Consider the following 18,034-nt stretch of genomic DNA (forward strand, 5'->3'; position numbering starts at 1 on the left):
ACATCATATTATTCATTCACATTAATGCTAAAACTAATTACTCTCTTCCTTCACATTCAATTTTCTCACTTAATATTAATTGTTCAATTCATATTCTATGAAATTATCAATTAAATTAATATAAATTTATTTATGTTAAATTATATCTAATTACTCTTCCTTAACATTCAATTTTCTCATTTAACATTAAATTTTCAACATACATTAATGAAATTACAAATTAAATTAATATAACTCATTTCTTTTCCCGTGAAATATTATTAAATAAAAAAGCTCATCCTTAACATTTCTCATTTTCAAGATTCTCTCTCCACAAAAAAATATACTAGTTGTAAGACATAATAACCCGACCAAAATAACCCTGAACATAATAACCGGGTCTCAATAACCCAAGGAAAAAATAACCCAAGGTCATAATAACTCGAGCCAAAATAACTCATGGTCAAAAAAACACATAGACATAATATCCTCGTAAGAATATAGAGAAAATAAAATAAAATTTATAAATTACATGTATGTTGCTAAAAAAAATTATTAATCAAATTTTCAATTAAAGTGTCAAATTATGAGCGATGCCTCTTATATTATCTAAAATATTAGGGTTGTCATAACCATCAACCAACCTTTTTAGTCCTTCTTTGAGTTCACGATATTTTTTCCTGCTTGGTTGCCTAGTGTATCTAGCCATATATTTCTCTATTTTATTCTCTTGGAGACCCTATTTTTTTTTCATTGTTTTGATGAATTTTTCAGGCTGAGTTGTGTGATGCTTGAAGCAATTCACTAAATCCTTTGTGTCATCCCTCAATAGTATTATTGGTTTTGGGAAGACCATCTTGAATAGCTGAATATCAATTCCATATTGTGATTGGAAACTTGGGTGATCATCTGTTGCCTTTTCCGGTTAGTCTGCCAATCCATGTGTCTTCAAAATAATCAATTATGGGTTGCAGAGTCTCCTCATGTTCTATATAATAAGGATATTGTAGAAGTGTTTCAAATGCATTGATTACGTCTATTTGAGGCATGAAAGCTAATGCAACAGGTTTCTTGATCTCAAATGCAAATACTTCATCGACATCGTAACGTGTTTGTAGACACTCTTCTTGAACTTTCCTCGACAAGCATTAAGAGAAAAGGAAAAAACATCCTTGAATAGTGAAATTTGGAAAAAGTTTAGAAATAGCTCCCATGAAACCTAATTTAAAATCAATAAGTATATTTTTGGGGTTTAGATCAGGTTGAAGTTGTTTTAATTCTGCAAGTACTTGTGTATAAGTGGTTCTTGTTTTGTTGGTCATAAGAATATAAATGAGTGGAAATATTGCATCGATTTTCAAGTGATGAATCGTGTACAACTATTGAAAAATACTTGGCACTGTTTTAAATGTACCATCACTAAACCAATTTTTAGATTCTTTTAGTAATTTCAAATTTTGTGTGGTTGTGAATATTAAAAAATGATTCTCATCATTACTCTCATGAAAAAAAACTTTTCCCTGGCAAAAGCATCGAGTTGTGTCACACTTTGGGCCAACTGAGGGTAGTCTAGCCAGACTGAGTTTGGTCGAACTACCCTCGGGCTACGTGGCACCGAAATAGCACTGGGAGTCTAGCCGGACTGAGTCGGTCGGACTCTCTTAGTTCAAATTCTTTCATTTAAAAAAAACAAAATTTATTTTATTATTAAAACTAAGGTTAGTATGGTCGGACTGAGTTCATCTGGACTCAATTCGGCTGAACTCAATCCGGCCAGACTAGCCTATGTGTTATGTGATGTGGCACAAAAAAGGTGAAAAACTCTATATTTCTAAAACTTTTTACTTCTACTAAATATTTCTTCAAGCCGAATATTTTTTTACAAAAATAAAAAAATACTCTTTTGTAGAGCTCAAAGTCATGAATCTAGACATATCATTTTTTAGCATTTTGATTAATTTTAATACTTTTTATTAATTAAACATTGAGAGTATCTTTTTAAAGTTAAAAAGGAGGCTAATTAGAAATTTTTTTAAAATATATTAAATGATATTAAAAAAAAAAATTAAAAATATTTTTCACTAGATGAGAGAATCTTCTCGAAAAGGGTATTTTTTCTTTTTGGTTAATGATAAATTTAGTAGTCAAAAGGTGATGCCGAATGAAAGCTGTCAAATTTAGCTATGTTGGATTCCAAAATATTATAACGAGAAAAATATATGTCAAAATTATTTAATTTTTTTTAACATTGCATATATATGTTCTCTATTTGGAAAAAAAATCAGAAAAAATAAAGTTTGTTTTCATTTTTTTTGGTGATGCTAACTAGAACCCCTAATTTTCAGCATTTTGAGCAATGAAAAATCTCTTTGAATTTATAAAAATATATCATTTTTTTTCAAAAAAAATCAAAAATAATAGACCTAAATTTTATTAATATTTCTAAATTTGATCATTTTACATCATTTCAAAATTCAATTTAGAAATATCATTTTTTATGTGGTCGAAGTTAAACAGTTTTAGTTGTGTTGGCTAGTTCCTTTATAAAACTGTGACACAGGTTTGTGCTTTTACCCTCCCCTCTATTGGTAATTGTGTATTCAAATAGTAAGATAAGATATGTTGATGTCTAAGGATTTGGTGGTGGCGCTTCAAATCTTAATTTTTTTCTTCGAATCATTTTGGATAATGCATTGGTTGATGGTATTGCTTCTGCTACGAGTGAAATATTAGAACATGAAGCAACAATGATATTTCTTGTAGAATCTTGAGTTGAGCATGCCATGTCTTTCATTTCATTCACTTTATGTTTGACATTGATCATCTCAGGTTTTGGAGCATGATTATGTTATGTACTGCTAATCACATTGCCGAATTTTGTTTGTGTCGTAGTTTAGTACCGACTTGAACATTTATTTGTAAAATATTTTGTGCAATGCGAGATCATTTTATTGATGCCTTATCGATGAAGCAAAACTGTCTAACCATTTAAAATAGGTAATTTCTTGTTTTTTTGACTTGTTAAAAACTGTAAAGGCACTGTATATATTAAAAATTGTGATGAATGTGTTGGTTCCCTAAGAGTATATTGATTTTTGTACACTCTTTTAGAAAACTCTAGGAAAATTTAAAATAATGTTCAAACAAATATATTACAGGATATCTTCTTTTATGAATTTGGATTTCTTCTCTTCTTATCACTCTACACATTCTTACTTCTTCTCCCCTTCTTCCTTTCTTTACTTCTCTTAATTCTACCGCTTTTTATATCTTCTCAATGCCTCTTCATAATGCCTTTTCACTTATTTCTTTTCATAATAACTCTTAATTATCTTATTCTCACGAAATTACCTTTATTTTGTAATTATTTACTATTGTATAGGTTATTTAAGCATATTAAAGGTGTTTTAAGGCTATTTTAGGGGTGTATAATGGATATATGGTCAAAAATTGACCTAAATAGCCTATGTGGTGCCTTGCAATCCCCTTTTTTTTATCTTAAAGATTATTGTTACTTAATCTTTTGTCATGCTTGTTTATGTTCCTCATAATCATATTTATAATTTAGTTTAATAAATAGTTTTTGTGACTATTTATGGTCATTTGGGCACATGAAGAGATAACAGTGCAAATTGGAGCACAAAATTGGCATAAGAATTGGAAAAATATCCACACTTCAAACATTGGGGATGCAATCATTTATAGTAATCCCTTGTACATAGAACCATATGCATGATGGCTTTTAGTATTGTGTCACTTTTGCAGTTTCGATGGCCTCCATTTAAAATGTTCTATTAACTTGGTTTAATTCCTTCTACATGATCTAAATTCTAATGTTCTAATTGATTTTATGTCATTTAAAGTTTACTAGCTTGATCTCAAATGACCACGAGTTATTCTGTCCATGGGTTATTTTGACCACGGGTTATTTTGTGCATGGGTTATTATGACCCTGAGTTATTTTGCTCTTGAGGGTTATTGTGTCTAAGGTTATTTTGGCGGAGTTATTATGTGTGGATACTATATTGACTCACTAGATGATTGTTTTAATCCAATAAACAATAATTAAAATATTTTGAAGCACACGCGATAAATTTTTGATATCGAAACATTTTCTTTCATTCTAGCAGGTAAGAAGACATCAAAATCCAAAAGCAACTCCATCAAAATTTCATTCACCACGAAGAACAGAACAAAATTGAAACCCTACCCAGTGATGCTGTCAAAAGTTTTGACAACAACAAATTGTGCAAAAATAACCAGAGGCGCCGCATCTAAGGGATCAAACTGGGAAATGCAGGGTTGGGCTTTCTGCACAAGTTCAACCACAATCTCCCGACACCTCTCCAACCCGTAGAGCTCAGGATAAGTAGCTTTCCCCACCATTTTATCGTTCCTAGCTGGTTTAGTGAGCTCCTCGGTAGTTCCAGTCTGGTCAAGCATATCATCAACGATCTGGTAAGCAAGACCAACAAAATGCCCATAAGCTCTCAGCCTCTCCACCTCTTCATTGGACCCCCCGCCAACGATCCCTCCACTCAACAACAAAATCTCCGCCATGAGCGTTGACTTATGGTGGTGAATGTACTCGACAAAGGCAAGGTCAATAAAAGGAGTCCCCAAACTAGCCAAATCCATGTATTGGTCGCCCGCCATGCTCATGGATCCTCCTGCCTTTGCCAGCTCATAGACTACTTTGAGTGCTCCCTCGGGATGGAGTGCGTCACAGGGCCGAACGATGTGGTGGAAGGCGAGGGCGTAGAGGGCGTCGCTTGCGCGAATGGCGATGCCTGGGCCGAAGACGACGTAGGTCGGGGGGCGGTCGCAACGCAGTGAGGCAGCGTGGATCATTTCCAACGAGCACGCCACTGGCAGGGCCTCTTCTCTCTGCCCTCCCACCGCCTTGCACGCCGCTATGCACATGAGGGGGCATGATCTCTTTCCCCCTCCCTTCACAGAGTATCTCATGGCTTCTTCGATCTTGTCGTTGCTTAGGGGAATTAGGCTGTGGAGCTCCCCGTTTATGCTTTCGATGAGAGGTTTGTTGTACTCTTTCAGATCGAAGTCTTTGGTAAGTGTAGATCCGAATTTTACTTTAATATTGTGTATTGACGTGGGTCTTGTGGTGGCCTTCCATTGAGGCACTTGGTAGGTTCGAATGGAGTGAATTATTGGGGAAGCCTCTGTTTTGGAGAGCATGGGCAACGCTATCCTTGCCATGACGCGATCTAAGCTACTTTCCCCCACTTGCAGCACTGATTCTTTCTTAAATTCGTATCTTCTGTGATTAAGTTTTGAGGCCTCTGAGGTTGTGATTCTGTGGGGGCCTTCATTCTCTTCTTTGAAGACAAAGAGAACAAACACGTTGGATGACAAATAAATATTTTTTCTCAATAATAGCAGATCAATTTTTTTTTATATAATTAAATTTTCTTTCTGTATAATTTTAGTTTGAAAATTTCACTGGATGGATAATACCCGATTTACGAATAATTAAATTTCGAGGCTTCTCTGGCTACAGTCCTGTGGAGGCCTTCAATGTCTATTTTAAAGAAAAAAACAAACACATTACATAATTAATTAAATATTCTTTCTGGATGATAGTGGTTTTTTTTATAATTAGATTTTCTTTTGGGATAATATTAGTTTGAAATTTTCAGTGGGCAAATAATAGTGGATTTTAAATTCAGTCTACTAGTTTATGATTTTTTGTGTCACTTGTCAATCATTTACAATTTTAAATTTTTTATTAATTAATTTTTTATTATTTTATATTTATTTATTCTATTGAATTAAATATGCAAAATAATAAAATTCATTGGCTTCAACAAATTTAAGAGTGTAAAATCTTAAGCTTAAAGTACACTACAAAATTTATGGGACCACCTTGCTTTAAAATATTCCCAAAAATATTTCAACAACTCCTAGTTAATTATTTTTAGGAAGTATTCTTTGTTGGTACTATCCTCCTTACAAAAATATGAACAAAGTGTTTACTTTCTATTTTCAAATTGGAGATTTCTAAGATAATTAAAAAATTCCACCACTCTTGTGACTCATTCTTTTGGAATGAATACTAGTAGGACAAGCATCAAGACCAATCATATACTTATATAGTTTATTAATACCATTGTGTTGTAAACACACTAAATAACACCAAGGCTCATTCTAATAGGAGTATTTTGGACATCACTAACAATTATTAGAAAATTAAATTCATTTACTTTCTCTTGAGCTTCCATTGTTTTATTCTCATTAACTTCAGAAAAAATAATTTTCCTACTATGAGAATTCACCAATAGGCTTCTTAACTTCAACCTCTATATCTCATTGTAACTCTATTTTTAATTCTACTTCAAACATCATTTCATATACATACCTAGGTATTTATGAATCAATTCCTAAGGTTCTTTGCATGAGAAGCAAAAATTCTTTCTTTTAAGCTCATTTCTAGCAACATCTTTTTTGATAAGGGAGTTATTCTTCTACTCATGAGTAGAAGAAGGAACTTACTATTCTATAGTTGTATCTCACTTGATGGCTTTGTGAGGATTTGATTTTAACTATTCTTCTTCCTTCTACCCTATCAATTCATTTTTGGATACTTGGATATTCTTATGAGGTTGGTTATATTAAAATTCTCTTAATGGATGTCTCATTTCCAAGTTATAAAATCCCACAAAATAAACATTTTTTCTAAATGTCATAATCAAGACTTTTATACGTTTTTATGATAGGCTATGATGTCTTCAACTATCTAGCTTTGTTGTCTCATGCTTCCTTCTTTGACTATCCTTGTATTATCACGACTATACCTCCTAAAAAACTCCTTCCACCACACATCATATATCTCATTAATCCTCCCAAAATTCATAGGTTAGAAGGAAATCAAGCTCTAATACCATTGTAATGTTCCAAGCCAAAATAGTAATACAAATCTAATTCTTAACCTTCCACAACCACTTATTAGTTGAATTAAACTCTATATACCCTTATTATTTGGTCAAATCTTAGATAAATCATATTTAAATTACTATCAATACATCAGTAATTTTATTAGACTCTAATCAAGAATGTAAACACAACACTCGATCTTCTTATTATAATAAAAAAATACACATTTAATTTCCACTCTCTTTTATATCACAATAATGATTGCACATCACATTCAAATGATTTTTCAATAGTAACTATTCATACACACAACACATGTTAATATCTCAATGGTGGCAATGGTTTATTCTTCCTTTATCATGATGATCTCCCAAGAGATTCTCACATTTAGGATAACATGGTTAAATCAAAATATCTTATTTAGAAAGGTTTGTTATAGTAGGTTGGTGATGGAAAAAACATTAGGTTCTGGATCGACCCTTGGATTTTGACTTCCCCTCTGAGGTGCACCTTGTCTACTTGACTTTGGAGTAGTCTCTGGTGAATAAATTGGAGTTTTCTTGGTTGATTACTAGGTTCCTGGTTCCTTTCCTCCGATTTGGAGATTCACTGTTGTGGAGTTTGCTCCCCCCTTAAGAGATGTAGCTATTGAATTGATTAGGATTTTCAAACCATTGAGATTCCTCAACCTTGAGGTTGTTGATATTGTTGTCTAGGCTCCTTTTAAGGATGCAAATTATTCTGTCAAATCTTAGTTTGATCTCTTATCCCCTATCCCTAGGTCCTCTTTTAGTTGGTCGTTGTTGTGGATCTCTAAAACTATTTTGACGATTTGCTTCTTTTGGTAAACAATTTTCCATAGGAAAAATTTAACTATTGATAGTCTTCAGAAGAGAGGGTTATATGTGGTGAACAAATGTGTATTATGTGAATAATCTAATGAAAGTATTGAACACCTTTTGTTCCATTGTATGTATGTTTGGTAGGTTAGACAAAAGATTTCCAGCTCATTTCTTACCTCCTAGGTGTGGCATAGGTTCCCTAGAGTGGTTTCTTCGGCTTGGTCTCCTCCATCTTCCCATCCCCTTACTCGGGAGCTCTGGTAGCAAGTCTTCCTCCATACTAGGTGGTGTTTATGGAAGGAATGTAATAACCAAATCTTTAAGGATTGGAAGTCCCTTTGGTAGGTCCTAACTAATATTATGATTAATAAAGTCAAGGAGAATATGAAATTCTTTAGCAAATCAAGACACTCGCACCCCCCCTCGCATTTTGAATGGATTGTGGTGAAGAATTGGGAGTTGATGAACATCCTTTTTTAATTTTTCCTACCTACTAGTTGGGTTTAAGAATAATATCAAATGGTCCCCCCTTGACCTAGGATTGTTAAAGTTAAATTTTGATGGGTCCTCAACGAGGAACCCGAGTTGGGCGAGAGGGGGTGGTGTGATAAGAGATTGAGAGAGAAAAGTGGTGGTGGCCTACATGGCAAATCTGGGTACCCAAACTTCAAGCATGGGTAAGATGGTGGTGGCCTTATTGGTGTAGACACCTATTTCTATCTATTTAATTAAATTAATATTTGATATTTATTTGATTATTTAACCATCATTCAACTATTAATTAAATAAACAAAACATATTTTTTTAATTAATTCATCTTATCCTAAAATCCCATCTCTCACATTTAAATAAATTAACATTTATTAAAATCCCATCTCTCACATTTAAATAAATAAATATCTATTTAAATTCCTAAATCCCTCACCCACTTGCATCTTCTAAAAAATGAAAGTTGCAAGTTAACCATCCTTCTAATCATGTATAAACCCCTATTATTAGCCTAATCACACTTTAATGATTTCCTTCTAAAGTCTTCTTAAAAGAATTTAATGGTTTCCTTCTAAAGTCTTCCTAAGCCTTTAATGATTTCCTTCTAGAGTCTTCAAACCTTTAATGGCTTCCTTTAAAGTCTTTAAGTCTTTAATGGTTTCCTTCTAAAGTCTTCTTAAGCCTTTAATGGCTTCCTTCAAAGTCTTCAAGCCTTTAATGACTTCCTTCTAGAGTCCTCTTAAGCCTTTAATGTCTTCCTTCAAGTCTTCAAGCATTTAATGCTTTTTCATCCTCTCCTCTCAAGCCTTCCCTTGTTGACACTTGTCAACATGTGATTGACTTGAAGGAGAACACATGGATTGAGGATCAACACTTCCTTAAGCAACCCTAACCCTTCCTCAATCAACTCAATCTCAACCCTTCATTTGCCTATCTTCCCTATGAATAGATCTCATTCCTTTATTTTTCGAGGATACACACACAAGAGTTATCCATGCATTGTTACTTTGCTTAAAATTTGAATGTTTTGTAGGAAGCCTTTGTATTATGTTTTATCTCTTCCACTAGTTGGAATTGCTATTTGAAATTAATACTTCATTTGCATCCTCATCCACACTTGACATAATCAATCATCTCTTGTTCTCCATTTGACATCCCTTTGTGCTAGTGCTCAAGCTGAGGGCATACTTCATGTAGCAACGGGATCTTAGAGAGGAGGAGGACAAGGAAGATTCATGGCATAGGGAAAATCATGGGGAAGTAATATTATTTTATTTATTTCTTAACTAGCTTCTTGTGTTGCTAATCTTCCTTGATAATGCTTTGGATGGATTTGTCTTCATGTTTTTCATATGGTTGAAAGCTCATTACTAACATGAATTCCTATTGGTTTATACTAATCTCCATTTTCATAGCATTTCAATTAGTATTTTCATTACCAAGAATAAAGGCATAAAGTTAATCATAGAAGGGGACTCAAAGAGTGTAATCATGGTGTTACAAGGCGCAACCATATCTGGGTGGTAGAGGATGAATATCATTTCAAATTGTCTTTGTGTCACCTCCACACTTGACCATGTTGTGTTTCAACATATTTTTAGGGAAGGTAATAAGACTACTAACAGGATTGCCAACTTGGGCCCCTACTCTGAGGGCATTAAATTTTGGATGGATCCACATGATTTTCTTGACAAAATGTGTGTCATGTTAAATGAGAAAAACTAAATCTATGGAGCCTAAAGATTTGAAAATTACCTTTTTGTTTGGTTTCCTCTTTGTGGTGTACTTCTATCATATCTTGAGGTGGACTGATGCTATTAATGGTAAGGAAAGTAATTTTACTTTTACCACTTCTAGAAGGGATTTTTCTATCCTGGCTTGTGTGGAATTGCCTTGGCTCTTGGCTCTTGGCTCTAGGTTTTTTGTAGCTAGGAAGGGAGGAGACTTAATCCAAACTGAGTTAGATACTTGTGAAAAATTTTAAGTGAATAATGCCCTCTAGAGAAAGTGGTAGAAGGAAATTTAGCCAATTATGTTGAGGGTATGAAGGGCTTTGATCCTTTGATTTCTAATTAATTTGTCCAGTTTTAGAAAAAATGTTGTTGTTCAACTGGGGAAGGTGAAATTTACTATGTCGATGAAGACCATTGCAATGGTGATGGGGTAACTTATAAAGGGCAAGATTTTCTAGAAGAAGCCTCAATGGAATTATAAGGAATATTTTAAAATATTTCTAAGCCGAGATGAGAAGGTGGCCAACCACCAAAGCAATTTCAATACGGATGACTTGTGTAGGTTTTGGAAGGATGTGGAGGTGCTTGTGATGAAGTTCTTCACTCTAGACGGTTGTTTCAAGTAGTTTCATTCTCAACTGTTCTCGATGCTCAATCACCTTCGTCATGGGATGAGGATTAATTTTCCCTTTTGGATTTTGACCACTATTTACCAAGCTATAGAGGTTGCTAAGTATAAGGGTTCCTGTCCCCTGCACCCAGGTCTCATCCTAAGTCTCTATAAGTTCCATTTGAGTCTAACCCCTTCTAGTGGCCCTAATATTAACCCCCCTAACTTTGGTTCTAGTCTGGGTCTCTGTGTTGAGCTTCTGGTCAATCAATCTGCAATCGTTGGTTCTCCCAAACCCCATAAGGTTCCCACTTGGGTTAGTCCCTCTCGAAATGCTAAATTCAAGACCCCTTTGGGTCCCCTAGTTGGTGAAAGCTCTACTAAGAAAATGGTCATTATCGAAGAGGAATCAGAGGATACAACCTCTTCTTGGTCTATTGGGTCTGATTGGACCTTGAATAACATTGTGAGTAAAGAGGCTAATCCCCCATCCCACCATTCTTCTCATGATTCTCTTAAATCCTCTCCCTAGAGTGCTTTGTTTAAGGAGGAATTTCCCCTCTTTGCGTTCAAGGTGAATGAAGTTTGTGAGGGCTCTAAACGTCAAACGTGCCATCTGCTAGCATTTGGGCCAATTTGAGGTGGCAAAAAATAAAATTAATAGGATCAAAGTTATTTTAGAGGCAAAGGCTAGAGCCTCTAGTTGGGTGGATGATGAGAAGGAGAAAATGGCTTTGATGGTGGTGGGGAAGTTTGCTAGGATGACTGAGAAATGGAAAGTGATGGACAACTCAGTTAAAGAGCTCACAAAGAAAATTGGTCAAACTAAGAAGGTGAAAGACTTAATTGATATGATGGAGGTTCTCCAAGAAAATCAAGATAAAATGAGGACTATGAAGAACATTTTTGACCAACATAGGGAGATCATAAAGAAGAACTATATTGCCCTCCATCATAATCAAGATGAAATCATGAGGATGCGAGCCAAGACAAGAAGACATATGGAGTCCTCAACTACGGTGAGGCTAGAAGCATTTGTTTCAAAGGTGAAAGCCACATAGGACCCTCCAATTGTTTCCTTTGGGAAAGATTCCTCTAAAAAGCTCTTTCTCCTAGAGAAGGCAAAGACATCTATTTGGAAAGGAAGTTGGAGTTCTCTCCCACTCGGTAAGCCAATGGTTCATGCTTTTAGTGGGAGAGTGTTTCTTTTTGTTGCTTTGTTATTCCTGGTGCCTAGTTCTAGTTTCCGGGTTTGTTTGTGTTATTAATTTTTATTGGGTATGTTTTTAGCAGCGGGTTTTTTCTCATGGATAGCAATAAACAACAATATTGAAAGACTAAAATGGATTCAACCACCAAACCCTAGCCTAACAATGAACAAAGATCCACCATAACATATGAAGATAACCTAAGACAATGCAAAATAACTCAAAAATCACAAAGATTATACCATCACATGTCCACTAGGGTTTTGATCTCCATTCTTCCTATCTCCATTGATCTTGTTTGATATGCTTGCTCTCAGATTTTTATGTGCACAAGAGCTCAATAAAGAACGGAATGTGGTTGCAAGTAGAATTGAAGTGTAGTCAATTGATCAAGTAGTTAGGGTTTGATAATGAAGAAAGCATCTCCTTAAATAGAAGACACAATAGAAAATGGAGGGTTAAGATTGAGAGGTGTAAAAAGAGAGGTCGGCTAGGATTAGAGGGTAGGTATAAGAAATACCAAAATAATGAAAGAGGTAGGTAGTGTAGGAAATAAGAGATGAATGACATGTGTCATGTGTAGAAAAGGTTAATGAATTAATTAAATAAATAAAGATTTATTTAATTAATAGAAGAAGTAGGACAATTAAATAAATAAAATATTTATTTAATTTAGGAAAGGGATAATTTAAATAAATAAATGTATTTATTTAAATGAGAAATAAGGCTAGAAGAGGATAAATTAATTAATTAAATAAATAAAGATTTATTTAATTAATAGAAGAATTAGACTTAGATAATTAAATAAATAAAATATTTATTTAATTAGACATGACAATTTTGGGTGTCTACATTAGTTAATGCCAATTCCTCCTCCTACCCCCCCACTCAACATCTGGTGTGTGTTAAACAATAAAATTATTCATTTGCAATAAAAGAAATGTAGCTTTTCCCTTTTCCTTGTGTAATGTGTCAGTTATGGCATGTGAGATAGATTCTATTTTTCCTATCTATAGTTATGACATTGTTATTGATATTTTTGTATGATTATTCATCTACCCTCTATGAACTTTTGGTTCCATATATTCCATTATAAATATCCAAGAATGTTCAAAGTTCACATTTGTAGATTTTTTTTTTTCTCGAGATAATTTAATTTGTTCTACACTATATAAGCATCATCAAGCTAATAACTAATTGGAGATCCTTATAAAAGTGTATATGAATAACAAATACAATAGCATGCTTTTTTTGTAAATGGGAAAATATTACTTGTCTCAAGGTGCATAAAATTGTTCAATTGCAATAAAAGAAATGTAAGCATTGAATAAATTTTCCTCTTTTCTCATATAGGAATGTATGTGAATTGATCTAATTCTAGTATTGAGACATATTCTCCTTTTTTTGTTTGTATTTATTAAATGTTTGAAAGTAGCCCTTGTTTAAAAAATATGATGTTGTCTTAATAAAAAAATAATTTGGAAACAAATATGTCAAATGCTTTAAATTTTAAAATAAATTAATGGTATTTTATTTTATTTGACTTTTATAGTTGTTTCTATAGTTATAAAATTGATGTAGGTGATTGTAAATAAATATGGTGCACAAAATTAAATTTGATTCATAGATATAAACTTATAATTGTGATTATTTTGCATTGAATCAAATAAGGATTCATCTTGAATTTAGACCTATAATAAAAAAACTAGAAATGTTAAAAACACTTTTGAGAAGTTTGTTAGGAAAAGAGGGCTCTACTTTGATGAAACACAGGGGTAATTCTTTTGCACTAGTTTTTAGAATTGTGTGAATAATGTTATTATTGATGTCAAACCATCCATTCAGTTTGGACCGGACAATGTATGAGGTCCGGGAAATAGTCTGGATTCTATGGATGCTATAATTGTTGTTGTATGCAAGGATTGTAAGGAGTCAGTATGGATGTACAGTTCAAATTTTGTGGTTTTAGTCAGAAGTTATTATGTAGCATGGACATCCCTGGATGATGACTTTAGAGGTTTCATTGAGTTCTCATTGATCCTGATATCCTAGTGTTAGGAGTTCTTATTGATCCCGGTATCAGTTATGTGTCCTAGTGTTAGTAGTTTTGGTAATTATCAGAACTATCTCTTCGGGTTTCATGTTGCAATTTTCTTGGAACATGTGGAGCCTACGTTTTGGAGATATTGGGCTTGATCTTGTGATTATGGGTCGGTATTCATGGGTTTAGATGACCCTATCCCTTTTTGGTAATCTCAGTATATGCATTGGCAATCAGAGTATACAAAGGAAGCGTGCAGAAGTCTTGCAGAGGCCAACATAAGCATATTGATAACGTGTTGGGCTTGGCCGATACACTATTTTGTATTTATACGATCCAGTATATATATAGATATACATATGTAGTAGCATAATGAAGAAGAAGAAATAGTAGCAGAAAGAGATTGAGTGTGTGAAGGTGTGTGTGATAAGCGAAAGAAAGTTTGCAATGAGGGTAGCAGTTTATGTTGTGGACATAAAAGGCAAATAGTGTTGCAGTGGTGTAATAGTCCTTTATCGAACCTACTGTAGGACAATATCTCTTGATATTTCTCTCCTCCTCTCTTACGTGTCTCTCTCTCTCCCATTATTTCTCTATCTTTTCCTCTAACACTTTTTCCCTTTCTCCCTCTCTCTCTACCTCTCTCTCTCTAACTCTCTTTCCCTCTCTCTTTCTCTCCCATTATTTCTCTCTTAAGTCTCTCTCCCTCTCAGCCATTATCTCTCTATCTCACTCTCCTCCTCTCTCAAATATATCTCTCTCATTCTCTCCCTCTCTCCCTCCCCTTCCCTCTCTTCCTTTCTCTCCCTCTCTACTTCCCCCCCCCCCTCTCTCTCTTTTTGTCTTTATTTCTCTCCCATTATTTCTCTCTTAAGTCTCTCCTTCTTAGCCTCTATCTCTCTATTTCACTCTCCTCCTCTCTCAAGTGTATCTCTCTCCCATTTTCTCCCTCACTCCCTTTCTTATTATCTCTCTTTCTCACTATTTCCTTGTCTCCCTCTCTTCACCTATCTCTCTCTCTAGACTCTTACTCTCCTTCTATCCCTTCCTCTCTCTCACCATCCCTCCCTCCACCTCTTTGGTATCTCTCTCCGTCTCACTATCCCTCCCTCCATCTCTTAGGTCTCTCTCTCCCTTTCTCTCTCTCACAATCCCTTCATCCACCTCCCAAGTCTCTATGTATCTCCCCCACTCCCTCTCTCTCTCTCTCCTCCTCTCTCAAGTGTCTCTACCCCATTCTTTCACTCTCTCCCCATCCCTATCTCTTTCTCTCTCAAGTTTCTCTCTCTTTCCCTCAAACTCTCTTTCCATATCTCCTTCCTAGTCTCTCTCAAGTGTCTCTATCCCATTCTATCAATTCTCTCCCTCCCCTCCCTTTCTCTTTCCCTCTCTTTTTTTCCCTCTCTCCCTCCCAGTCCCCTTCTCCCTCACACACACACGCACCTTCTCTCTCTCTCTCTCTCTCTCTCTCTCTCTCTCTCTCTCTCTCTCTCTCTCTCTCTCTCTCTCTCTCTCAATTATCTATCTCTCCTAGTCTTTCCCTCCCTACCTCTCCCTCTCTCTCTCTCTTTCCCCCTATGTGTCTACCTCTCTTTTACTCCCCTCTCTTTCCCTCTTTCATTTGGGCTCTCTCTTTCTCTCACTCTCTCAAGTATCTCTCTCACTCTCTCTCCCTTTCTCTCCCTCTCTCTCCCCTCCCCCCTCTCTCTCTCAAGTCTATCTCCCTCTCACCCTCTATCTCTCTATCTATCTCTGTCTCTTCCTCTCTTACTTGTCTCTCTCTCCCATTCTCTCCAATTATCTCCCTCTGACTCCCTTTCTCTTTTTCTCTCATGTCTCTCCCTCTTTCCCTCTCTACCTCCAACTCCCTTTCTCTTTCTCTCTCAAGTCTCTCACCCTCTATCTCTCTCTCTCCTCCTCTCTTAGGTGTACCTCTCTCTCATTTTCCCCCTCTCTTTCCCTCTTTCCCTCTCCCTCCCCCGTCCTATCTATTTACTCCCACTCTCTCCCTCCCATGATTTTCCTCCCCCTCTCTCTCCCCTTATTTTAGGTCTATCTCTCCCATTATCTCCCTCTCTACCCCCTCCCTTACTCTTTCTCTCTCAATTCTCTCTTTTTCCCTCATTCCCACTACCTTTCTCTTTATCTCTCAAGTCTCTTCCTCTTTCTCTATCTCTTTCTCTCTCCCCCTCTCTGTTGGTTCCCCAAAATGCACACGGTGGGGTTTTACACTGTCGGAGAGGCAAGAACCAAGTCAGGACCTCCAATCATGCATGGAGAGGCCAACTCCATATTGTTTAGAAATAATCAGGGACTTGGACCTGTAAAGCGGAAAATCGCGAGCGAACCCTAAGTGTTCCCCCCACCACTCCGAGGAGAGGGGAAGGAGGTCACTAGGGTTGACGGTTTTCACTTAGGAGAGACTTTACATTCAAAAGAGGGGTTGAAACCAACAAGATCCAATCCCACACAATGCAAGATTGGATTTTGAATGAGTTTCAAGGGTTAAGACAGCAAGGCTACCCTCTTTTGTAAAGAATGTAGATAGAAAGATTGAACTAGGAATGCATGTAAAGTAAGAAAGATTCGCTTATAAACAGAGATAGGGATATAGGATGAAGCTGCGGACCTGGAATTAGCAATAAAATGTCGAGACGATGCTGTCCTGCAAATTTGAGTGAAAGTTGACGGGACGATGGCGCCTGGCGTGCACACGGTCCTCCAAAAAATCCGTGAAACGAAGGGGGATTTGTTCGTCTCTGCACAAGGATTCTAGATCTTCAATTACAGCCACGTACCTGCAACCTACACACAGAAAAGAGAGGACGATTGGGGGATTAGGGATTAGGGGTTTGCCCTTAGGTCAAACCCCGGTTTTGGAATTAACCAAGAAATGAGAAATGTTGTAAATGTAAATGATTGTAATGTAAAACAAGTACTAGTACCTTGTTGTAAGAATGTTTGTATTCTTACATGCGAAGGTGTAGATGTTGTCGTATGTTGTAAGTTGTATGTTGTATGTGGTATGTGATCTCCTCTTCAATGGTTGAATCCTTGTCTTGAATGCAACACTTAGCCTTGAATGGAGACTTAGAATGATCAATTGCTTGAAGGAATGCTTGAATGCTTGAATGCTTGAATGTTTGAATGTCGCTTCTGCCTTTTTTCCATCTCTTTAAAATGGGAGAGGAAATTTAGTTTATATACTTGCCAATTAGGGTTGATAGACTGATTTTTCCATCCTTAGGCTGACCAGGAAACATTATTTCCCGAATTGCAAACATAAAGACCCGATGCCCAAAAGAGACCGGGCCCAAAAATAGGGCCAGGGACCAGGGTGTTGGGCACCATGGTCCTGGGGGACCAGGGCGCTGGGCTCCCTAGTCCTGAAGGACAAGGGCACTGGGCGCCATGGTCCCACCTCCAGGGATAGCACGGTGCAAGGAGGATCAGGCCAGGGTGCTGAAAAATGCAGTTTTTGATGTCATGAACAAGTTTCGGGGTCTCCATTCAGGTTCCGTGTTGCATCACCATCGTGAAGACCCAAATGCGATCAAAATTGCAAGTGTCGCAATTTTAGGACGCTACATTTAGCCCCCACTTTAGCGGGAGTATAAGCATATGCTCATACTTCCGGTAAAGTACAAGGAAACAACATTGAAAGACTTTCACCACGTCAAGGAGGCAAGACACACCAAGCCCCCAATGGACTAAGGATCTTACGACTTCGATTGACAAAGTAAAAGGGAAGATCATGAGGGAGAACCATGACTGTTAGTAGTAAGGTTCCCTCACTATGAGTCATGCAAGAAAAATACCAAAAATTTTCAAGGCAAAGCTAAGTTCGCCAAGAAATTTTCAAGTATCCTGAAGGGATAGACGGGGTGTATGCCCCCCTACGTTAAAGCGATCGCACACGCCTCAACGGGGGTGATTGCTTTAAGGTAGTGATACACATAGGAAATGAGAAGGAAAAGGAGCACGTTATCACAAAGATTTAGCCCCCAAGTGTGAGATAAACCCAAGGATAATAGACACAAAACATAAAGCACGAGGTGACTTCGCTTTCCTCGGGGTCAGTATGCTATATGATAATTCATGTATATCATATGTATGTATGCATAATTGTTCTTCATTCCCCAATCAAGGAAGGTCACCTAGAAGAAGGGAACACATGTGTCTTTTGAGTCAACATGAGAGAGACCAAAAGAGATCTCAATGTTTTGCATCGTCCTCAA

General features: G+C 36.2%; 1 protein-coding gene across 1 annotated transcript; it reads right to left on the minus strand.

Annotated features, from left to right (window-relative positions):
- Positions 1–4,185: 4,185 nt before the first annotated feature.
- On the minus strand, positions 4,186–5,199 carry LOC131029501 (geranylfarnesyl diphosphate synthase, chloroplastic). Its single transcript, XM_057960005.2, has one exon. It carries the CDS (start codon positions 5,197–5,199, stop codon positions 4,186–4,188), a length of 1,014 nt encoding a protein of 337 aa, XP_057815988.2.
- Between the last annotated feature and the right edge of the window lie 12,835 nt (positions 5,200–18,034).

This window comes from Cryptomeria japonica, chromosome 11 (genome assembly GCF_030272615.1).
Source record: "Cryptomeria japonica chromosome 11, Sugi_1.0, whole genome shotgun sequence".
Classification (NCBI taxonomy): domain Eukaryota; kingdom Viridiplantae; phylum Streptophyta; class Pinopsida; order Cupressales; family Cupressaceae; genus Cryptomeria; species Cryptomeria japonica.

Coding starts and splice junctions, on each gene's coding strand:
- LOC131029501 (XM_057960005.2), bottom strand. CDS start 5,199: ATGGCAAGGATAGCGTTGCCCATGCTCTCCAAAACAGAGGCTTCCCCA.